At 53.2% G+C, this 23,614-nt stretch overlaps 1 protein-coding gene across 1 annotated transcript in view; it reads right to left on the bottom strand.

The window, feature by feature from the left end:
- Positions 1 to 23,614, bottom strand: part of LOC147086810 (voltage-dependent L-type calcium channel subunit alpha-1F-like) — a 160,722-nt gene that overhangs the window by 66,014 nt on the left and 71,094 nt on the right. The window contains exons 14-18 of the mRNA XM_085978323.1: positions 22,805 to 23,030; positions 21,344 to 21,551; positions 18,456 to 18,576; positions 11,303 to 11,390; positions 8,953 to 9,004 (exon numbers count right to left, since the gene is read on the bottom strand). Of these exons, the coding sequence (XP_085834449.1) occupies positions 8,953 to 9,004; positions 11,303 to 11,390; positions 18,456 to 18,576; positions 21,344 to 21,551; positions 22,805 to 23,030 (695 nt within the window). The remainder of the gene's footprint in view (positions 1 to 8,952; positions 9,005 to 11,302; positions 11,391 to 18,455; positions 18,577 to 21,343; positions 21,552 to 22,804; positions 23,031 to 23,614) is intronic.

Genomic DNA, 23,614 nt, shown 5'->3' with positions numbered 1-23,614 from the left:
TTTGTGAGGTTGTGAAGCACTAAGAACTCATTTCTTGGAGTAGGGGAGGAGCGGGATCTGGGAATACAAATACACAAATCACTAAAAGCAGCAACGCAGGTGAATAAGGCCATAAAAAAGCAAAGTGACGTAAGAAAACTACTAGGCACTTGGTCTTAGCATTAAACAAAGCTTTAATCAACTGTTTTACAACATGGAGGTCTAGTTGTGTCCTTCACTAGTTCCTGTTAAAGAATGTCCTGAGCAAGCTGGGCCCGTGCCCGAGTATTTATACTCTCCCTGGACAGCGCCACCTGCAGGCCGCCCAGTATTATTTCATCAGTCTTTCTTTTATGAATGACTGATTCATGTCACCTGGTGAATCTTCGCTGCACTCTCTCCATGGCAAGAACATCCTTCCTCAGATAAGGTGACCAAAACTGCACACAATACTCAAGGTGTGGTCTCACAAAGGCCCTGTACAACTGCAGCAAGACATCCTTGCTCCTGTACTCAAACCCTCTTGCAATGAAGGCCAACATACCATTTGCCTTCCTAACTGCTTGCTGCACCTGCATGTTTGCTTTCAGTGACTGGTGTACAAGGACACCCAGGTCCCTTCGTACATCAGCATTTCCCAATCTATCACCATTTACATAGAAACATAGAAGATAGGAGCAGGAGTAGGCCATTCGGCCCCTCGAGCCTGCTCCGCCATTTAATGAGATCATGGCTGATCATCCAAATTCAGTACCCTGTCCCTGCCTTCTCCCCATATCCCTTGATCCCTTTAGCCTTAAGAAATATATCCAACTCCTTCTTGAATATATTTAATGAATTGGCCTCTACTGCCTTCTGTGGTAGAGAATTCCACAGGTTCACCACTCTCTGGGTGAAGAAATTCCTCCTCATTTCTGTCCTAAATGGCTTACCCCTTATCCTTAGATTGTGACCCCTGGCTCTGGACTCCCCAACCATCAGGAACATCCTTCCTGCATCTAGTCTGTCCAGTCCTGTCAGAATTTTATAAGTTTCAATGAGATCCCCTCTCATTCTTCTAAACTCCAGTGAGTACAAGCCCAATCGACCCAATCTCTCCTCATACGTCATTCCTGCCATCCCAGGTATCAGCCTGGTGAATCTTCGCTGCACTCCTTCCATGGCAAGAAAATCCTTCCTCAGATAAGGCGACCAAAACTGCACACAATACTCAAGGTGTGGTCTCACCAAGGCCCTGTACAACTGCAGCAAGACATCCTTGCTCCTGTACTCAAACCTTCTCGCTACGAAGGCCAATTTAAAGAATACTCTGTCTTTCTGTTTTTCCTACCGAAGTGGATAACTTCACATTTATCCACGTTGTACTGCATCTGCCATGTATTTGCCCACTCGCTCAACTTGTCTAAATCGCCTTGAAGCCTCTTTGCATCCTCCTCACAACTCACAATCCCACCTAGTTTCGTGTCGTCAGCAAACTTGGAAATATTACTGACATCATAAAACTACTAGGCACTTGGTCTAAGCGTTAAACAAAGCTTTAATCAACTGTTTTACAACATGGAGGTCTAGTTGTGTACTTCACTAGTTCCTGTTAAAGAATGTCCCTGCGCAAGTTGGGCCCGTGCCCGAGTATTTATACTCTCCCTGGACAGCGCCACCCACAGGCCGCTCAGTATTATTTCATAAGGCTTTCTTTCATGAATGACTGATTCATGTCACAAAGCAAGGACAGCGGCTCAATAGTGGAGGGATAGAAGTTATGTTCTCTACTGCCCTCTGGACGCAACATAGAGTTCAACAATTTCAGATCATAACCTCGGCCCCTGTCACACATATATATATTTTCTTTTTTTTATCCACACTTTTTGTTTTTTTCTTCCCTCTCTTCAGCTGCCCTTCATTCTGCCAGCGCAATTCACACCCCATCTAGAGCCATCCTTTGTTCCTCAACCTGTCCCATATCTCTGAATGCCTCTCAATATTGGCACAGAAATTCGGGTCCCCACGGGTGAGTCCGCGCTGGGTACTCACCCGTAGGCCCAATGAAAGAGCCGGTTTCGTGCGTGCACTGCGCAGGCGCGGGAAACTGGAACTTCCATTCCCCTGAAAGCAGGGGTTCAGAGGTCGAACGCGTGCGCCGAAGAGGCAGCGCGTGCGCATCGAACTTACGTTTTTTTTGCAGGTTTTCCCGGGAGGGTAAGTCTCCATCAGTTACACTTTTAAAAAGCAGGCGCTGGGCCTGCTTTTAACAAGGTAAGTGGTGAATTAATTAAAATTAAAACATTTTTTCCACAGGTTTATTATTTTTAAATACTTTAAAGAAAGGTAAGTTTATTTTTAGCCTCGTTAGAAAATGTAATTAATTTTTTCAAAAATTTAAATTATTGTTTAAAATAGTTATTTCAATTAATGTATAGCTTTTTAAAAATGTGATTTAAAAAAAAAATTATTTGAAGTTTTAGTGATGTTTTGAGGCTTATAGTATTTATAGGTTTGACAGCTCTTCCTGTCAATTTTATGAATGGAGATTCCCTGCTCCGATTGGCTCTCCATGGCCCACGTGATCCCAGGGGACGCTTCGAACTAACTGCGCCCCTGGGATACACAAGTACTGCGCGCCGGCAGTTGGAGCAGGCCCAGGATCGGAATCCCACGCCGGCCCACAGCTCAACGGCCGGCGCGCTGGGTAAGTCGAGGGCTTGCACCCGCGGGAAGCCCCAGACCCGAATTTCTGGGCCAATGTCTCTCAATCTCTCCGGCTTTCTATCCTATCACTGACCTTCCCTTTTGTTCTTTCATCCCCTCCCCCTTTTCCCAGCCCCCTAAACTTGCTTTCCATTTCCTGCTTTTTTTCCCAGTTCTGACGAAAGGTCATCGACCTGAAACGTTAACTCCGTTTCTCTCTCCACTGATGCTGCCCTGGCCTGCTGAGTATTTCCAGCATTTCCTGTTGTTATTTCAGATTTCCAGCATCCGCGGTATTTTGCTATAATAATTGACACTGAGCCACATAAGGAGATATTAGGGGCAGGTGACCAAAAGCTTGGTCAAAGAGGTCGGTTTTAAGCAGCGTCTTAAAGGAGGAGAGAGACAGGCGGAGAGGTTTAGGGAGGGAATTCCAGAGCTCGGGGGCCCTGGCGCGGTCGCCAATGGTGGAGTGATGCAAATCGGGGGGATGCGCGAGAGGCCAGAATTGGAGGAGCGCGGAGATCTGGGAGGGTTGTAGAGGCTGGAGGAGGTTACAGAGATAGGGAGGGTTGTAGGGGCTGGAGGAAGTTACAGAGATAGGGAGGGTTGTAGGGGCTGGAGGAGGTTACAGAGATAGGGAGGGGTGTAGGGGGCTGGAGGAGGATACAGAGATAGGGAGGGTTGTAGGGGGCTGGAGGAGGTTACAGAGATAGGGAGGGTTGTAGGGGGCTGGAGGAGGTTACAGATATAGGGAGGGTTGTAGGGGCTGGAGGAGGTTACAGAGATAGGGAGGGTTGTAGGGGCTGGAGGAGGTTACAGAGATAGGGAGGGTTGTAGGGGGCTGGAGGAGGTTACAGAGATAGGGAGGGTTGTAGGGGCTGGAGGAGGTTACAGAGATAGGGAGGATTGTAGGGGCTGGAGGAGGTTACAGAGATAGGGAGGGTTGTAGGGGCTGGAGGAGGTTACAGAGATAGGGAGGGCTGTAGGGGCTGGAGGAGGTTACAGAGATAGGGAGGGTTGTAGGGGCTGGAGGAGGTTACAGAGATAGGGAGGGTTGTAGGGGGCTGGAGGAGGTTACAGAGATAGGGAGGGTTGTAGGGGCTGGAGGAGGTTACAGAGATAGGGAGGGTTGTAGGGGCTGGAGGAGGTTACAGAGATAGGGAGGGAGGGGGTGAGGAGGTTACAGGGATAGGGAGGGTTGTAGGGGCTGGAGGAGGTTACAGAGATAGGGAGGGTTGTAGGGGCTGGAGGAGGTTACAGAGATAGGGAGGGTTGTAGGGGGCTGGAGGAGGTTACAGAGATAGGGAGGGTTGTAGGGGGCTGGAGGAGGTTACAGAGATAGGGAGGGTTGTAGGGGCTGGAGGAGGTTACAGAGATAGGGAGGGTTGTAGGGGCTGGAGGAGGTTACAGAGATAGGGAGGGTTGTAGGGGCTGGAGGAGGTTACAGAGATAGGGAGGGTTGTAGGGGCTGGAGGAGGTTACAGAGATAGGGAGGGGTGTAGGGGCTGGAGGAGGTTACAGAGATAGGGAGGGTTGTAGGGGCTGGAGGAGGTTGCACAGATAGGGAGGGTTGTAGGGGCTGGGGGAGGTTACAGAGATAGGGAGGGTTGTAAGGGCTGGAGGAGGTTACAGAGATAGGGAGGGTTGTAGGGGCTGGAGGAGGTTACAGAGATAGGGAGGGTTGTAGGGGCTGGAGGAGGTTACAGAGATAGGGAGGGTTGTAGGGGCTGGAGGAGGTTACAGAGATAGGGAGGGTTGTAGGGGCTGGAGGAGGTTACAGAGATAGGGAGGGTTGTAGGGGCTGGAGGAGGTTACAGAGATAGGGAGGGTTGTAGGGGCTGGAGGAGGTTACAGAGATAGGGAGGGGTGTAGGGGCTGGAGGAGGTTACAGAGATAGGGAGGGTTGTAGGGGCTGGAGGAGGTTACAGAGATAGGGAGGGTTGTAGGGGCTGGAGGAGGTTACAGAGATAGGGAGGGGTGTAGGGGCTGGAGGAGGTTACAGAGATAGGGAGGGAGGGAGGGGGGTGAGGAGGCGTGGAGGGATTTTACATTTGAGGACGATAGGCCAGGCATATGGGAATCAAGTGAGTAGAGTTCAGAGGGACAACGGAATATGGAGGATCGATAAAAAAGTCTCTTTCACGTCAACTTCTCTTTGTTGTTCGCAGGTCAAGTGCGATTTCAATGATGAGAATTTTAAAAACCGAGGCGTTGCCGGACCAAAAGCCAGTGTAGCTCAGCGAGCACAGGGGCTGGGAGTGATGGGTGAACGGGACTCGGTGCGAGTTTTGAAGGAGGAGAGAGAGAGGCGGAGAGGTTTAGGGAGGGAATTCCAGAGCTCGGGGGACCTGGTTTCCCTCCCTTCAGCGGTCCTTCATTCTGCCAGCGCATTTCACACCCCAGCTAGAGCCATCCTTTGTTCCTCAACCTGTCCCATTTCCACCTCCTCTCGCCTTGAATATCTCTTAATGTCTCTCAATGTCTCTTAATCTCTCCTGCTTTCTATCCTATCACTGACCTTCGCTTTTGTTCTTTCATCCCCTCCCCCTTTTCCCATCCCCTAAACTCGTTTTCCATTTCCTGCTTTTTTTTCTCAGTTCTGACGAAAGGTCATCGACCTGAAACGTTAACTCTGTTTCTCTCTCCACCGATGCTGCCCTGACCTGCTGAGTATTTCCAGCCTTTCCTGTTGTTATTTAGAAGTTACGTTAAACTTGTATCGGAGCTTAGCACAATAGCAAAATACTGCGGATGCTGGAAATCTGAAATAAAAACAGAAAAGGCTGGAGATATTCAGCAGGTCGGGCTGCATCTGTGGAGAGAGGAACAAAGTTAACGTTTCAGGTCGATGACCCTTCGTCAGAACTGGAAAAAGCTGGAGATGGAACAGATTTTTAAGTGAGTGCAGGGACGGGGAAAGGGGGGAGGGGGGGAAAGAACAAAAGGGAAGGTCTGTGATAGGATGGAAGGCAGGAGAGGTTAAAGGACAAAAGGGATAACGGTGCGAGGTAATGGGACAAGTAAAGAAACAATAGATGGGTCTAGAGGAGGTGTAAATGGGGATGGCAGAATCATCAACAGCTGCCGTCCAGAAAGATAGGGGCCGAGGTTACGATCTGTAATTGTTGAACTCGATGTCGAGTCCAGAAGGCTGTAAAGTGCCTAAATCGAAAGATGAGGTGCTGTTCCTCGAGCTTACGTTGAGCTTCACTGGAACAATGTAATAGCCCGAGGACAGTGAGGTCAGAGTGGGAATGGAGCGGAGAGTTAAAGTGACAGGCGACCGGAAGCTCGGGGTCCCCCTTACGGACTGAACGGAGGTGTTCCGCAAAGCGCTCGCCCAATCTGCGTTTGGTCTCCCCAATGTAGAGGAGACCGCATCGTGAGCAGCGAATACAGCGTACTAGATTGCAAGAAGTACAAGTAAATCGCTGTTTCACCTGGAAGATCTTAAATGATCTCGGAGTTCTTGGACAAGACACCAATGGGCAGCAGTCAGTATGTTTGAACAATAGATCAAGATTTATTAAGCTTACAGCGTAATCAATACTTAACAATAGGCGATAGTTTTAACGAGTAGCTCGCACCCCTTGATTTCTGGAACCTCTCGGACACAGATGACGTCGTCTCAAGTCTGTTCCTTTATTCTCGCAGTACGTCTGCGTAAAGTTGTTCTTTGAGTATCGAGGTTTTAACCCTTTTCTTATCAAAAGATGGTTTGCCGAGTGTCCATATATGTGTCCCAGAAATTCGGGTCCCCACGGGTGAGTACGCGCTGGGTACTCACGCGTAGGCCCAACGAAAGTGCCGGTTTTGTGCGTGCACTGCGCATGCGCGGGAAACCGGAACTTCCGTTCCCTTGAAGGAAAGGGTTCAGAGGTCGAACACGTGCGCCGGAGAGGCAGCGCGTCCACCTGGAACTTCCATTTTTTTGCAGGATTCTCCGGGAGGGTAAGTCTCCAGGAGCTACGCTTCTAAAAAGCAGTCGCAAGGCCTGCTTTTAACAAGGTAAGTGGTGAATTAATTAAAATGAAAACATTTTTTCCACAGGTTTATTAGTTTTAAATACTTTAAAGAAAGATAAGTTTATTTTTAGCCCCGTTAGAAAATGTAGTTAATTTTTTCAAAATTTTATATTGTTTCAAACAGTTACTTCATGTAATTTATAGTTATTTTAAAAATGTGATGTTTTAAAAAAATTATTTGAAGTTTTAGTGATGTTTTGGGGCTTATAGTATTTATAGGTTTGACAGCTCTTCCTGTCAATTTTATGAATGAGCATTCCCTGCTGCCGATTGGCTCTCCATGGCCCACGTGATCCCAGGGGACGCTTCGAACTAACTGCGCCCCTGGGATACTCAAGCACTGCGCGCCGGCAGCTGGAGGAGGCCCAGGATCGGAATCCCACGCGGGCCCACAGCTCAACGGCCGGCGCGCTAGGTAAGTGCAGGTCGGGGGGCTTGCACCCGCGGGAAGCCCCCGACCCGAATTTCTGGGCCATTAATGTCTTTAACAAAATCACCTTTTTTTAATTGGTTCTAATGGTCAAAATACCCTCAGACTAAGTTAGCATCCTGCCTTTCCAGTATTTTTCCACCAACTTTGCCATGTTCAGTGTTATCTTGTTTACAGTTTTTCACCCCATTGGAATTTAATTTATCTCTTTCATTTCTAGCTTCCCTGGTACAAGGCCTTTATACCAAGGGCCCATATCGCGCTCTTTCACTAGTCTTGAGGTATCCAGACTATCTTGCTTTAGTCGACCAGATAAATACCTTATCTCCATGATCTCTCTCATTTTATGTCCTTATACTAATTATTTTTTTAAATATCGTTGCAATTAGTTTTGTTAAGCGAATTCTAAGTTCTATACAGCATTATAATATGTTATTTAATGATTTAATCTTCACTCGCAGCCTGTGGCTGTTTGTTATCAAAACTTAGTCAAAACCTGCTTTTGATTGTCTTTGCAGCTGCATTTTGAACAAGTCTTAGTTACCCAGGAGTAATTATGGGTAATATTATTTGGTCAATGGCTACACTTGAAGTTATACATATATGAAACATAGAAACATGGAAGATAGGAGCAGGAGTAGGCCATTCGGCCCCTCGAGCCTGCTCCGCCATTCAATGCGATCATGGCTGATCATCCAAATTCAGTGCCCTGTCCCTGCTTTCTCCCCATATCCCTTGATCCCTTTAGCCTTGAGAAATATATCCAACTCCTTCTTGAATATATTTAATGAATTGGCCTCAACTGCCTTCTGTGGTAGAGAATTCCACAGGTTCACCACTCTCTGGGTGAAGAAATTCCTCCTCATTTCTGTCCTAAATGGCTTACCCCTTATCCTTAGATTGTGACCCCTGGTTCTGGACTCCCCGATCATCGGGAACATCCTTCCAGCATCTAGTCTGTCTAGTCCTGTTAGAATTTTATAAGTTTCAATGAGATCCCCTCTCATTCTTCTAAACTCCAGCGAGTATAAGCCCAATTGACCCAATCTCTCCTCATACGTCATTCCTGCCATCCCAGGTATCAGCCTGGTGAATCTTCGCTGAACTCCTTCCATGGCAAGAACATCCTTCCTCAGATAAGGCGACCAAAACTGTACACAATACTCAAGGTGTGGCCTCACCAAGGCCCTGTACAACTGCAGCAAGACATCCTTGCTCCTGTACTCGAATCCTCTCGCTACGAAGGCCAACATGCCATTTGCCTTCTTAACTGCCTGCTGCACCTGCATGCTTACCTTCAGCGACTGGTGCACAAGGACACCCAGGTCTCGTTGCACTTTCCCTTCTCCCAATCTATTGCCGTTCAGATAATAATCTGCCTTCCTGTTTTTGCCACCAAAGTGGATAACCTCGCATTTATCCACATTATACTGCATCTGCCATGCTTTTGCCCAATCACCCAACCTGTCCAAATCATCCTGGAGTTTCTCAGCATCCTCCTCACAGCACACATGCCTCTACTAAATATCTTTAAATATTTCTCCTCTACTAAATATCTTTAAATATCAGCCTTTCGCATAACCTGCAAGGAGTGTTTAGGGGACCCTGGACAGTGGGAAGGGAGGAGGCAAAAGGGCGGGTGTCGCATCTCCTGCGCTTGCACGGGAAAGTGTCGCGGGGAGGGAAGGGGGGTGGGGAAGGGGGTGTTGGGAGCCAATGTAGGTCAGCGCGCACAGGGGAGTGATGGGTGAAGGGGACTCGGTGGGAGTGAGGACACGGAGCCGGCGGAGTTTCGGAGAAGCAGAGGGCGACGGAGTCTCGCAACCCTACCTTCGTGTGATTCTGATCTTTGCCCAGCTCAGCGCTGCTTGCATCTACGCTGCTGAGAAACACAGAGAAAGCATCAGTTCGCGGAACGTGGCGGGAGAGTCGCTGTGCCCTGGTTTCGCTTTGGAATGGTGCAGGCCCCAAGCTTCCATGTTAGAACCTCCTCTCGGTCCGGTCTCGCCCCTCGCTCCTGTAGCAGTCGGCTCAGACCCCATGGATTTTTAGATATACCCTTATTAAAAACTGGACAGGCTGTTTCGGGGGGGAGGTGCGGGTGGGGGAAGCAGTGAAAAACCACTCAAGCTGAAGGCGGCTGGCGTAACCAGGTTGCACTGGTATGGTAACGGACTGTCCTTGGGAACAATGGCCTGAAAGGCCCACTCCCAAGTCTTAAATAACAAGGCTGGCGACTCATTGTTTCTGGAGAAGATGAGCTCGTTACGTTAATCGGCTGGGAGATCGAAACGAGATCTAAACCATCCAAACCTGGGAGGAAGCCGGGAAACCATTTCCCTGAGGCCATGGGGCAGGATTTTCATTGGGCCGTGGAGGCGGGATTGGAGGCGTGCGGGGAGGAGGGTTAAAATCCCAAAATCGGGGGTCCCGAACCCATCGCACACCCAACCCACCTCCATGCCAGTTTCAAAGGAGGCGGGTACCCGCTCCGCACTGAGACCCGCCTCCCCGAGGTGGGAAGGGGATTAGTGCCAATTAACTGCCCGTTAACAGGTAGTCAACAAGCAGTTTTTAGCCTAATCCCTATTTTTATTCCTGAAGTGTGGGATTCCCGACGGCTCTAAACCACGCCAAGTTAGCGAGGCGGCCCGTCGGGATGAAGGGCTTGGAGGGTTCGAGATGTCCGGTGTTCAGGTGAGTGATGGGTGCATGAGTGCAGAGGTAAGTGTGTTTGGTGTGTGTAAAGTGTTTAAAGAAGTTTTAGTGACCTTTACAGCCTTCCTTCCTTCAGGTCTCGGGAGTCCCTCATCTCACCGGCACAGAAAGCAGAATGGCCGCGAGCTGTCAAAAGTTGCAGCATTCAGCTTTCTGTTCCGGAGAGATCTCTAAATCATCCTGAGAGGAAGGAATTAACTTAGAATACAGATTGTCAGTGTTTGACAGCTTCAAAGAGCTGTGGAACGTTGATATTTCATCTGTCAAAAGCTCTTGACAGATGAAATGTCAATCTGTGACGTCACCTGTTGCCGGGTGGCCCTTAATTGGCCTGCTGAGCCCGCTGGGCGGGGCTTAACAAGGCCAATCAAGTCAAAATCGCGTGGGTTGGCCACAACTCGATGGAGGCGGGACTACAACCCCGAAAGTTGTAGTTCCGCCTCCTACCTGACTCCTCAATGAAAATCCAGCCCCATGTGTCCATTAATACCGCAGACAGCGGTCTGTGTATTGGAGGGGTATATTAAGAGAGCAGTTTGGATAGCTCTCTCTCTCTCTCCTACCCTCCACACAATGTAACGTCAAGAAGAGCTGAGCCTTGCTCTTCCAACCGAGATGGACTTCGACTCAGACTGGGACTCGCATGCCGCAAGGCCGGTACGGAACCAGGTAGCCGAGACGTACATGAGGAAGCTGCAAGCAAGATCAAAAAGGGGCAAACTAGGTGAGCATTGCCAAGCCTGCACACCCACAAGATCACTTAGCTGTGTGAGGGGGTGCCTGTATGTTCTTACCAAACCAGAGGGGGTTTAGCGTCGGAAGGGTCCTGTGATAGTTTAGTTCACGGGCGGGTGTTTTTTAGGCTGTGGTAAGTCAGCACGGCAGGGGCTTGTTGGACAAGTCAGGGTTGTACTGTTTTAAACTGTACTGTTGTGTTCACACTGCTCGTACTGTATGCGAGTGGAGTGGTTTTTGTCAACCTTAATAAACACTGTACAGGCGAGCCCGAAAATGCTGTCCATGTTCCAATCTGTCCTCAGTAATCTCTATCATCCAGAACTTGTAGTAAGGGGGGTGTGCGTGCTCGCTACGGGCGGGGCGAAACCACTTACAATAAATGGCGACCGCGGCAGGGCCTATAGGAAATTGGCCACCGCAAGAACCGGTTACACTGCCCCCACTCCCCCAAACCTCGACTGCGACACCCGACGGCTGAGCTCGGCCCGTCAGCGGGCAGGCTGTTCGACCGACGGTGGGGGGGGGGGGCGGCGTTGCCCACTCGGATCCGTAAACCCGACGGCCATTTCCGGGGCCAGGGGGCGGGGTGGGTGACCGCGCGGAGCGGGGAATCTGGCTCGCAGCCCCGACACCCCACCGGTCTCCACCACACCCCCCTCCCCCCCACCGTCTAACCAGCTGCCCCTCCCTAGCCCCAGTGCACGGTGCGACTCATCGGCCGTACCTCGCCTTTCGCTTTTTCTTCCCTTTGCCGCCGTCGGCATCTGCCAGGTTGTCCACAGCGATGGCCAAGAAGACGTTGAGCAGAATATCTGGGGGAAAGGACTTAAGAGAAAATAAGTTCAGCAAAGAACTTCATTCTGTTTCCTTCGAAAACATATTATCTGGTGAATTTGTGGCTCATCAAACCTTTGCATGTTCGGTGCCCGATCTCAGAGCAAGTACAGCACGGGGTTAGATACAGAGTTAACTCCCTCTACACTGTCCCGTCAAACACTCCCAGGGCAGGTACAGCACAGGTTAGATACAGAGTAAAGCTCCCTCTACACTGTCCCGTCAAACACTGAAAAACTAACCAAAAATGAAGCATATAATCTGTCCTCAATAATCTATTAATAACGCTATGTTTTATAACATACAGATGGAATTCTCCAGGCTCGGCACATTGTCACGAGGATCGAGAGCAATCGAGGTGCTGGGTGCTCCTGAGGTGCTATCTGAAAATGTCAAGCTCTGTTCAATCTGTGACCAAGCAATTGAACTCTGACTGTCCGGCGTACTCGTCAACAGTTGACCCTTGTGGTCGTAAAATGAGACTCCGATCTGCCGTTGCCCGATCGCACGTCGTGCCTTATATCGGGTGCGCTGTCCTCACCGTAAAGCATAGAGCGCCTTCCGACGCACTGCGTGAAATCTGCTGATTATATACTGAACATGACTCGGCTAAGTGTAATGCGTTCAATCTCCATGGTCCTCTGGTTCACAACATCACGTTTCGAGTAAGCATCTCGAACAAGAGATCTACCCAACCCGGATCAGGGAGCGGCTATCGGCTTCACGTTCTATCTGTCGAGCCCGCTGAGGAATTATTGAGAACTACGCTCCTTTAGACACCTTATTTTGCCTAACATCTGTCTGAGGCTGAACCACACTGTTCGCAACCCTTGGTGTCATGTTTGGCCCTGAAATGAGCTTCCGACCACATATCGGCGGCATTACAAAGAGCGCCTACTTCCCCCTCCGTAACATCGCCCGTGACAATGTAGAGGTATTGACTTGGATGGAGAACTGGTTGGCAGACAGAAAGCAAAGAGTTGGAATAAACGGGTCCTTTTCCGAATGGCAGGCAGTGACTAGTGGGGTACCGCAGGGTTCGGTCCTTCGACCCCAGCTATTCACAATATATATTAATGACCTGGACGAGGGAACTAGATGTAATATCTCCAAGTTTGCAGACGACACAAAGCTGGGTGGGCGTGTGTGCTGTGAGGAGGATGCCGAGAAACTCTACTATGATTTGGACAGGTTGGGTGATTGGGCAGATGCATGGCAGATGCAATAAACGTGGATAAGTGCGAGGTTATCCACTTTGGTGTCAAAAACAGGAAGGCAGATTATTCTCTGAATGGCAATAGATTGGGAGAAGGGGAAGTGCAACGAGACCTGGGTGTCCTTGTGCACCAGTCGCTGAAGGTAAGCATGCAGGTGCAGCAGACGGTTAAGAAGGCAAATGGTATGTTGGCCTTCGTAGCGAGAGGGTTTGAGTACAGGAACAAGGATGTCTTGCTGCAGTTGTACAGGGCCTTGGTGAGACCACACCTTGAGTATTGTGTGCAGTTTTGCTCACCTTATCTGAGGAAGGATGTTCTTGCCATGGAAGGAGTGCAGCGAAGATTCACCAGGCTGATACCTGGGATGGCAGGAATGACGTATGAGGAGAGATTGGGTCGATTGGGCTTGTACTCGCTGGAGTTTAGAAGAATGAGAGGGGATCTCATTGAAACTTATAAAATTCTGACAGGACTGGACAGACTAGATGCAGGAAGGATGTTCCCAATGGTCGGGGAGTCCAGAACCAGGGGTCACAGCCTAAGGATAAGGGGTAAGCCATTTAGGACAGAGATGAGGAGGAATTTCTTCACCCAGAGAGTGGTGAACCTGTGGAATTCTCTACCACAGAAGGCAGTGGAGGCCAATTCATTAAATGTATTCAAGAAGGAGTTGGATATATTTCTTAAGGCCAAAGGGATCAAGGGATATGGGGAGAAGGCAGGGACAGGGTACTGAATTTGGATGATCAGCCATGATCTCATTAAATGGCGGAACAGGTTCGAGGGGCCGAATGGCCGACTCCTGCTCCTATCTTCTATGTTTCTATGTTTCTCCGCCCTTGCCTCAGCTCATCCGCTGCTGAAACCCTCATCCATGCCTTTGTTACCTCTAGCCTTGACTATTCCAATGCACTCCTGGCTGGCCTCCCACATTCCACCTTACGTAAACTTGAGGTGATCCAAATCCCGGCTGCCCGTGTCCTAACTCGCACCAAGTCCCGTTCACCCATCACCCCCTGTGCTCGCTGACCTACATTGGCTCCCGGTTAAGCAGCGCCTCGATTTCAAAATTCTCATCCTTGTTTTCAAATCCCTCCATGGCCTCCTCGCCCCCCTCCCTAGCTCTGTAACCTCCTCCAGCCCCTACAACCCTCCCTATCTCTGTAACCTCCTCCAGCCCCACAACCCCTCCGAGATATCTGCACTCCTCTAATTCTGCCCTCTTGAGCATCCCTGATTATAATCTCTCAACCATTGGTGGCCGTGCCTTCAGCCGCCTGGGCCCCAAGCTCTGGAATTCCCTCCCTAAACCTCTCCGCCTCTCTCTCTCCTCCTTTAAGACGCTCCTTAAAACCGACCTCTTTGACCCAGCTTTTGGTCACCTGCCCTAATTTATCCTTATGTGGCGCGGTGTCAAATTATTTGTCTTAAAATGCTCCTGTGCAGCGCCTTGGGCCGTTTTACGATGTTAAAGGCGCTATATAAATACAAGTTGTTGTTGCTGTTGTACATCAGAGGTACATGTCACAGATAAGACCTCATGATGTGTCTATTCCCAAATTCAAGATATTAAGGGAAACTGATGGGGTCGAGAGAGAGATATTTCCGCTGGTTGGGGATTCTAGGACTCGGGGGCAGAGTCTTCAAATTAGAGCCAGACCTTTCAGGAGTGAAATTAGTCTTCCTGTTCCTAATGTAACAGGCTCGAGGGGGCTGAATGGCCTCCTCCTGTTCCTAATGTAACAGGCTCGAGGGGCTGAACGGCCTCCTCCTGTTCCTAATGTAACAGGCTCGAGGGGCTGAACGGCCTCCTCCTGTTCCTAATGTAACAGGCTCGAGGGGCTGAACGGCCTCCTCCTGTTCCTAATGTAACGGGCTCGAGAGGCTGAACGGCCTCCTCCTGTTCCTAATGTAACAGGCTCGAGGGGGCTGAACGGCCTCCTCCTGTTCCTAATGTAACAGGCTCGAGGGGACTGAATGGCCTCCTCCTGTTCCTAATGTAACAGGCTCGAGGGGGCTGAACGGCCTCCTCCTGTTCCTAATGTAACAGGCTCGAGGGGACTGAATGGCCTCCTCCTGTTCCTAATGTAACAGGCTCGAGGGGGCTGAACGGCCTCCTCCTGTTCCTAATGTAACAGGCTCGAGGGGGCTGAACGGCCTCCTCCTGTTCCTAATGTAACAGGCTCGAGGGGACTGAATGGCCTCCTCCTGTTCCTAATGTAACAGGCTCGAGGGGGCTGAACGGCCTCCTCCTGTTCCTAATGTAACAGGCTCGAGGGGGCTGAACGGCCTCCTCCTGTTCCTAATGTAACAGGCTCGAGGGGACTGAATGGCCTCCTCCTGTTCCTAATGTAACAGGCTCGAGGGGGCTGAACGGCCTCCTCCTGTTCCTAATGTAACAGGCTCGAGGGGGCTGAACGGCCTCCTCCTGTTCCTAATGTAACAGGCTCGAGGGGACTGAACGGCCTCCTCCTGTTCCTAATGTAACAGGCTCGAGGGGGCTGAATGGCCTCCTCCTGTTCCTAATGTAACAGGCCCGAGGGGCTGAATGGCCTCCTCCTGTTCCTAATGTAACAGGCTCGAGGGGGCTGAACGGCCTCCTCCTGTTCCTAATGTAACAGGCTCGAGGGGACTGAATGGCCTCCTCCTGTTCCTAATGTAACAGGCTCGAGGGGGCTGAATGGCCTCCTCCTGTTCCTAATGTAACAGGCCCGAGGGGCTGAATGGCCTCCTCCTGTTCCTAATGTAACAGGCTCGAGGGGCTGAATGGCCTCCTCCTGTTCCTAATGTAACAGGCTCGAGGGGCTGAACGGCCTCCTCCTGTTCCTAATGTAACAGGCTCGAGGGAGCTGAACGGCCTCCTCCTGTTCCTAATGTAACAGTCTCGAGGGAGCTGAACGGCCTCCTCCTGTTCCTAATGTAACAGGCTCGAGGGGCTGAATGGCCTCCTCCTGTTCCTAATGTAACAGGCTCGAGGGAGCTGAACGGCCTCCTCCTGTTCCTAATGTAACAGGCTCGAGGGGGCTGAATGGCCTCCTCCTGTTCCTAATGTAACAGGCCCGAGGGGGCTGAATGGCCTCCTCCTGTTCCTAATGTAACAGGCTCGAGGGGCTGAATGGCCTCCTCCTGTTCCTAATGTTACAGGCTCGAGGGGCTGAACGGCCTCCTCCTGTTCCTAATGTAACAGGCTCGAGGGAGCTGAACGGCCTCCTCCTGTTCCTAATGTAACAGTCTCGAGGGAGCTGAACGGCCTCCTCCTGTTCCTAATGTAACAGGCTCGAGGGGCTGAATGGCCTCCTCCTGTTCCTAATGTAACAGGCTCGAGGGAGCTGAACGGCCTCCTCCTGTTCCTAATGTAACAGGCTCGAGGGGGCTAAACGGCCTCCTCCTGTTCCTAATGTAACAGGCTCGAGGGGGCTGAACGGCCTCCTCCTGTTCCTAATGTAACAGGCTCGAGGGGGCTAAACGGCCTCCTCCTGTTCCTAATGTCACAGGCTCGAGGGGCTGAATGGCCTCCTCCTGTTCCTAATGTAACAGGCTCGAGGGGGCTGAACGGCCTCCTCCTGTTCCTAATGTAACAGGCTCGAGGGGGCTAAACGGCCTCCTCCTGTTCCTAATGTCACAGGCTCGAGAGGCTGAATGGCCTCCTCCTGTTCCTAATGTAACAGGCTCGAGGGGGCTGAATGGCCTCCTCCTGTTCCTAATGTAACAGGCTCGAGGGGCTGAATGGCCTACTCCTGTTCCTAATGTAACAGGCTCGAGGGGCTGAACGGCCTCCTCCTGTTCCTAATGTAACAGGCTCGAGGGGCTGAACGGCCTCCTCCTGTTCCTAATGAAACAGGCTCGAGGGGGCTAAACGGCCTCCTCCTGTTCCTAATGAAACAGGCTCGAGGGGGCTGAACGGCCTCCTCCTGTTCCTAATGAAACAGGCTCGAGGGGGCTGAATGGCCTCCTCCTGTTCCTAATGTAACAGGTTCGAGGGGGCTGAATGGCCTCCTCCTGTTCCTAATGTAACAGGCTCGAGGGGGCTGAATGGCCTCCTCCTGTTCCTAATGTAACAGGCTCGAGGGGGCTGAATGGCCTCCTCCTGTTCCTATTGTAACAGGCTCGAGGGGCTGAACGGCCTCCTCCTGTTCCTAATGTAACAGGCTCGAGGGGGCTGAACGGCCTCCTCCTGTTCCTAATGTAACAGGCTCGAGGGGGCTGAATGGCCTCCTCCTGTTCCTAATGTAACAGGCTCGAGGGGGCTGAATGGCCTCCTCCTGTTCCTAATGTAACAGGCTCGAGGGGGCTGAACGGCCTCCTCCTGTTCCTAATGTAACAGGCTCGAGGGGGCTGAATGGCCTCCTCCTGTTCCTAATGTAACAGGCTCGAGAGGCTGAATGGCCTCCTCCTGTTCCTAATGTAACAGGCTCGAGGGGGCTGAACGGCCTCCTCCTGTTCCTAATGTAACAGGCTCGAGGGGGCTGAATGGCCTCCTCCTGTTCCTAATGTAACAGGCTCGAGGGGGCTGAATGGCCTCCTCCTGTTCCTAATGTAACAGGCTCGAGGGGGCTGAATGGCCTCCTCCTGTTCCTAATGTAACAGGCTCGAGGGGGCTGAATGGCCTCCTCCTGTTCCTAATGTAACAGGCTCGAGGGGCTGAACGGCCTCCTCCTGTTCCTAATGTAACAGGCTCGAGGGACTGAACGGCCTCCTCCTGTTCCTAATGTAACAGGCTCGAGGGGGCTGAACGGCCTCCTCCTGTTCCTAATGTAACAGGCTCGAGGGGGCTGAACGGCCTCCTCCTGTTCCTAATGTAACAGGCTCGAGGGGCGGAACGGGCCTCCTCCTGTTCCTAATGTAACAGGCTCGAGGGGCTGAACGGCCTCCTCCTGTTCCTAATGTAACAGGCTCGAGGGGGCTGAACGGCCTCCTCCTGTTCCTAATGTAACAGGCTCGAGGGGGCTGAATGGCCTCCTCCTGTTCCTAATGTAACAGGCTCGAGGGGGCTGAACGGCCTCCTCCTGTTCCTAATGTAACAGGCTCGAGGGGGCTGAACGGCCTCCTCCTGTTCCTAATGTAACAGGCTCGAGGGGGCTGAACGGGCCTCCTCCTGTTCCTAATGTAACAGGCTCGAGGGGCTGAACCGCCTCCTCCTGTTCCTATGTTGCTTTGAAGACAGACTATTCATATAAACATTTGTAATTGTTTACTCCAAAGCTACTGCCCTTAAACAAGGCCTAACTGTTTTAAACCCCTTGGAAGAATAGGTGTCATCAAACATTATCTTTCTATACGATAGTTAATGGATTCCTCTACCTATGTTTATTACCCTAGTCTCTATAGTTATACTTTAATCACTCATGGTCGACTGTCATGACTGTCCCTTATTTCCTTACACGCGCACTTTACACATCAGAAGACAAGCTGTGCAATCCTCTCACGAGACTTCAATGCCATCCTGTTGCTCCGCTATACAAAGAAGTTATACAAGGTGCAATGCGGCAGCTGGCCAAGGCTTCTTGGGCAGCACCTCCCAAACCCGCGACCTCCACCACCTAGAAGGACAAGGGCAGTCGGCACAGGGGAACGCCACCACTTACACGTCCCCCTCCAAATCACACACATACACCATCCTGACTTGGAAATATATTGGAATGCAACGGTTCAAGAAGGCGGCTCACCACCACCACCGTCTCGAGGGCAATTAGGATTGGGCAATAAACGTTGGCCTTGCCAGCGACGCCCACATTCCACGAATGAATAAAAAAAGTTACGGAGCTCTCTTCTGATGTCGCGGCACACCATCTGGGAGCAGTGCCGCGGGAGGTCAGCGAAGGATACAGTTGCCACAGATGAAGAGGATGATGAAATAAATGCAGACGAGCATCCCAGGAAAGAAGGGTCCTCCGAACGCCATGATACCATCATACATCACCACGTTCCAATCCTCACCAGTTAATATCTGTTCGGGAAGAAGCACAATTTTAAAGCGGCGCTCCTTCAGTACCGCCCCTCCGACAGTGCTGCGCTCCCTCAGTACCGCCCCTCCGACAGTGCGGCGCTCCCTCAGTACCGCCCCTCCGACAGTGCGGCGCTCCTTCAGTACCGCCCCTCCGACAGTGCGGTGCTCCTTCAGTACCGCCCCTCCGACAGTGCGGCGCTCCCTCAGTACCGCCCCTCCGACAGTGCGGCGCTCCCTCAGTACTGCCCCTCCGACAGTGCGGCGCTCCCTCAGTACCGCCCCTCCGACAGTGCGGCGCTCCCTCAGTACCGCCCCTCCGATAGTGCGGCACTCCCTCAGTACCGCCCCTCCGATAGTGCGGCACTCCCTCAGTACCGCCCCTCCGACAGTGCGGCGCTCCCTCAGTACCGCCCCCCCGACACTGCGGCGCTCCCTCAGTACCGCCCCTCCGACAGTGCAGCGCTCCCTCAGTACTGCCCCTCCGACAGTGCAGCGCTCCCTCAGTACTGCCCCTCTGACAGTGCGGCGCTCCCTCAGTACCGCCCCTCCAACAGTGTGGCGCTCCCTCACTACCGCCCCTCCAACAGTGCGGCGCTCCCTCAGTACCGCCCCTCGGACAGTGCGGTGCTCCCTCAGTACCGCCCCTCGGACAGTGCGGCGCTCCCTCAGTACCGCCCCTCCGACAGTGCGCCGCTCCCTCAGTACCGCCCCTCCGGCAGTGCGACGCTCCCTCAGTACCGCCCCTCCGACAGTGCGGCGCTCCCTCAGTACCGCCCCTCCGACAGTGCGGCGCTCCCTCAGTACCGCCCCTCCGACAGTGCGGCGCTATCTCAGTACCGCCCCTCCGACAGTGCGGCGCTTCCTCAGTACCGCCCCTCCGACAGTGCGGCGCTCCCTCAGTACCGCCCCTCCGACAGTGCGGCGCTCCCTCTGTACCGCCCCTCCAACAGTGCGGCGCTCCCTCAGTACTGCCCCTCCGACAGTGTGGCACTCCCTCAGTACTGCACCTTCGAAAGTGCGGCGTTCCCTCATTACCGCCTCTACGACAGTGCGGCGCTCCCTCAGTCCTGCCCCTCCGACAGTGCGTTGCTCCATCTGTACCGCCCCTCCGACAGTGCGGCGCTCCCTCAGTACCGCCCCTCCGACAGTGTGGCGCTCCCTCAGTACTGCCCCTCCGACAGTGCGGCGCTCCCTCAGTACTGCCCCTCCGACAGTGCGGCGCTCCCTCAGTACCGCCCTCCGACAGTGCGGCGTTCCCTCAGTACCGCCCCTCCGACAGTGCGTCGCTCCCTCAGTACCGCCCCTCCGACAGTGCGGCGCTCCTTCAGTACCGCCCCTCCGACACTGCGGCGCTCCCTCAGTACTGCCCCTCCGACAGTGCGGTGCTCCCTCAATACCGCCCCTCCGACAGTGCGGCGCTCCCTCAGTACCGCCCCTCCGACAGTGCGTCGCTCCCTCAGTACTGCCCCTCCAACAGTGCGGCACTCCCTCAGTACCGCCCCTCCGACAGTGCGGCGCTCCCTCAGTACTGCATCTCCGACAGTGCGGCGGTCCCTCAGTACCGCCCCTCCGACAGTGCGGCGCGCCCTCAGTATCGCCCCTCTGACAGTGCGGCGCTCCCTCAGTACCGCCCCTCCGATAGTGCGCCGCTCCCTCTGTACCGCCCCTCCGACAGTGCGGCGCTCCCTCAGTGCTGCCCCTCCGACAGTGTGGCACTCCCTCAGTACTGCACCTCCGACAGTGCGGCGTTCCCTCATTATCGCCTCTCCGACAGTGCGGCGCCCCCTCAGTACCGCCCCTCCGACAATGCGGCGCTCCCTCTGTACCGCCCCTCCAACAGTGCGGCGCTCCCTCAGTACTGCCCCTCCGACAGTGTGGCACTCCCTCAGTCCTGCCCCTCCGACAGTGCGTTGCTCCATCTGTACCGCCCCTCCGACAGTGCGGCGCTCCCTCAGTACCGCCCCTCCGACAGTGTGGCGCTCCCTCAGTACTGCCCCTCCGACAGTGCGGCGCTCCCTCAGTACTGCCCCTCCGACAGTGCGGCGCTCCCTTAGTACCGCCCTCCGACAGTGCGGCGTTCCCTCAGTACCGCCCCTCCGACAGTGCGTCGCTCCCTCAGTACCGCCCCTCCGACAGTGCGGCACTCCTTCAGTACCGCCCCTCCGACACTGCGGCGCTCCCTCAGTACTGCCCCTCCGACAGTGCGGTGCTCCCTCAATACCGCCCCTCCGACAGTGCGGCGCTCCCTCAGTACCGCCCCTCCGACAGTGCGTCGCTCCCTCAGTACTGCCCCTCCGACAGTGCGGCGTTCCCTCATTACCGCCTCTCCGACAGTGCGGCGCCCCCTCAGTACCGCCCCTCTGACAATGCGGCGCTCCCTCAGTACCGCCCCTCCAACAGTGCGGCGCTCCCTCAGTACCGCCCCTCCGACAGTGCGGCGCTCCCTCAGTACCGCCCCTCCAACAGTGCGGCGCTTCCTCAGTACCGCCCCTCCGACATTGCGGCGCTCCCTCAGTACCGCCCCGCCGACAGTGCGGCGCTCCCTCAGTACCGCCCCTCCGACAGTGCGGTGCTCCCTCAGTACCGCCCCTACGACAGTGCGGCACTCCCTCAGGACTGCCCCTCCAACAGTGCGGCGCTCCCTCAGTACAGCCCCTCTGACAGTGCGGCGCTCCCTCAGTACAGCCCCTCTGACAGTGCGGCGCTCCCTCAGTACCACCCCACCGTCAGTGCGGCGCTCCCTCAGTACTGGCGACACGGGGCCTACCTGGAAGACGGTCAAAAGAGCCTGCGGGAAGGTGTCGAAGGTGCTTCGTTTGGTTTGTGTTTCGTCGAAGTTGAACTTGCCGCCGAAGACTTGCATGCCGAGGAGGGAGAAGATGATGATGAAGAGGAAGAGGAGGAGCAGCAGCGAGGCAATGGACTTCATGGAGTTGAGGAGCGATGCGACCAGGTTACTGAGGGCTGACCAGTGCCTGGGGAAGGAATGACAAACCCAATACATGAGGCGACTGCGACAAATCTTATTTACACACGACCTTTAACATCGTAAAATGTCCCAAGGCGCTTCACAGGAGCGTATATCAAACACAATCTGACCCCGAGCCACATAAGGAGATTTTAGGGACAGGTGATCAAACGCTTGGTCAAAGAGGTCGGTTTTAAGGAGTGTCTTAAAGGAGGAGAGAGAGGCGGCGAGGTTTATAGGGAGGCAATTCCAGAGCTTGGGGCCCTGGCGCGGTCGCCAACGGCGGAGTAATGGGGGATGAGCGAGAGGCCGGAATTGGTTAAGCGCAGAGATTGCGGAGGGTTGTGGGGCTGGAGGAGGTTACAGAGATAGGGAGGGGGGGGCGAGGACGCATAGGGATTTAAAAAATAAATGTATTCATTTTTATGGGATGTGGGCGTCGCTGGCAAGGCCAGCATTTATTGCCCATCCCTAATCGCCCCTTGAGAAGGTGGTGGTGAGCCGCCTTCTTGAACCGCTGCAGTCCCGTGTGGTGAAGGTGCTCCCAGAGCGCTGTTAGGGAGGGAGTTCCAGGATTTTGACCCAGCGACGATGAAGGATCGGCCGATATATTTCCAAGTCACGGTGGTGTGTGTGACTTGGAGGGGAACTTGGAGCTGGTGGTGTTCCCCATGCGCCTGCTGCCCTTGTCCTTCTTTGAGAATTGGAGGAGCGCAGAGATCTCGGAGGGTTGAAGGGAGCTGGAGGAGGTTACAGAGATAGGGAGGGGGGCGAGGAGGCCACGGAGGGATTTGAACACGAGGATGAGAATTTTAAATTTAAGGCGTTGGGGGACCGGGAGCCAATGTAGGTCAGCGAGCACAGTGGGGGTGATGGGTGAACGGGACTGGGGGCGAGTTAGGACACGGGGCAGCAGAGTTTTAGATGAGCCGATGGTTACGGAGGGCGGAAGGTTTGAGGCCGGGCGGGAGAGCGTTGGAATAGTCGGAGTCTGGAGGTGACAAAGGTGCGGGGGATGAGGGATTCAGCAGCGGATGAGCTGAGGCCGGGGGGGGGGGGGATTGGAAATAGGCGCTCTGAGCGATGGCGGGGGGAGAAGTGGTCGGGAGCTCATCTCGGGGTCAAACACGACCACCATCGACCCTCAGTGATAACTTGGAGGCAATAATTAAGGAGTTAAAGAAAGAGAAACAAGAGCAGGAAGAAGGATGAGGACGAAGGGAGGCAAGAGAGGGATGGAACAGGAGAGGTCTCTTCCACCTGGTGAACTTGAAAATCCTGAGGAGTCGCACGCAGCGGAGGACAGAGATGCCCAGCGGCGACATGATCTCCAATTCCACCAGGATGGTCTCCACGATCCCACCGCACACCACGAAGCAGTCAAAGCGGTTGAAGAACGAGACAAAGTAGGCGTCCAGCCCGAGGCTGTACATCTTCAGCAGCATCTCACAGGTGAAGAGGGCCAGTAGAACCTTGTTGGCGATGTCTGGCAAAGAGAAGGGAGGCGCCGGTCAGAGCTCAATAAAAAGATCGGCTGCAACGCGTCAAGGTATCACGCTTGAACGGTATAAAACACAAGTTGGGTCGCAGCTCGAGCACTGCGTGCAGTTCTGGTCACCACATTACAGGAAGGATGTGCTCGCACTGGAGAGGGTGCAGAGGAGATTGCCGAGGATGTTACATAGAAACATAGAAGATAGGAGCAGGAGTCGGCCATTCGACCCCTCGAGCCTGCTCCGCCATTCAATGCGATCATGGCTGATCATCCAAATTCAGTACCCTGTCCCTGCCTTCTCCCCATATCCCTTGATCCCTTTAGCCTCAAGAAATATATCCAACTCCTTCTTGAATATATTTAATGAATTGGCCTCTACAGCCTTCTGTGGTAGAGAATTCCACAGGTTCACCACTCTCTGGGTGAAGAAATTCCTCCTCATTTCTGTCCTAAATGGCTTACCCCTTATCCTTAGACTGTGACCCCTGGTTCTGGACTCCCCGACCATCGGGAACATCCTTCCCGCATCTAGTCTGTCCAGTCCTGTCAGAATTTTATAAGTTTCAATGAGATCC

This window comes from Somniosus microcephalus, unplaced genomic scaffold (assembly GCF_052327205.1).
Source record: "Somniosus microcephalus isolate GS21.2 unplaced genomic scaffold, FLI_Smic_1.0 unresolved_chr7, whole genome shotgun sequence".
Taxonomy (NCBI): Eukaryota; Metazoa; Chordata; class Chondrichthyes; order Squaliformes; family Somniosidae; genus Somniosus; species Somniosus microcephalus.
The sequence above is the reverse complement of the archived record's forward strand: the minus strand, read 5'-3'. Positions and strand labels throughout refer to the sequence as shown.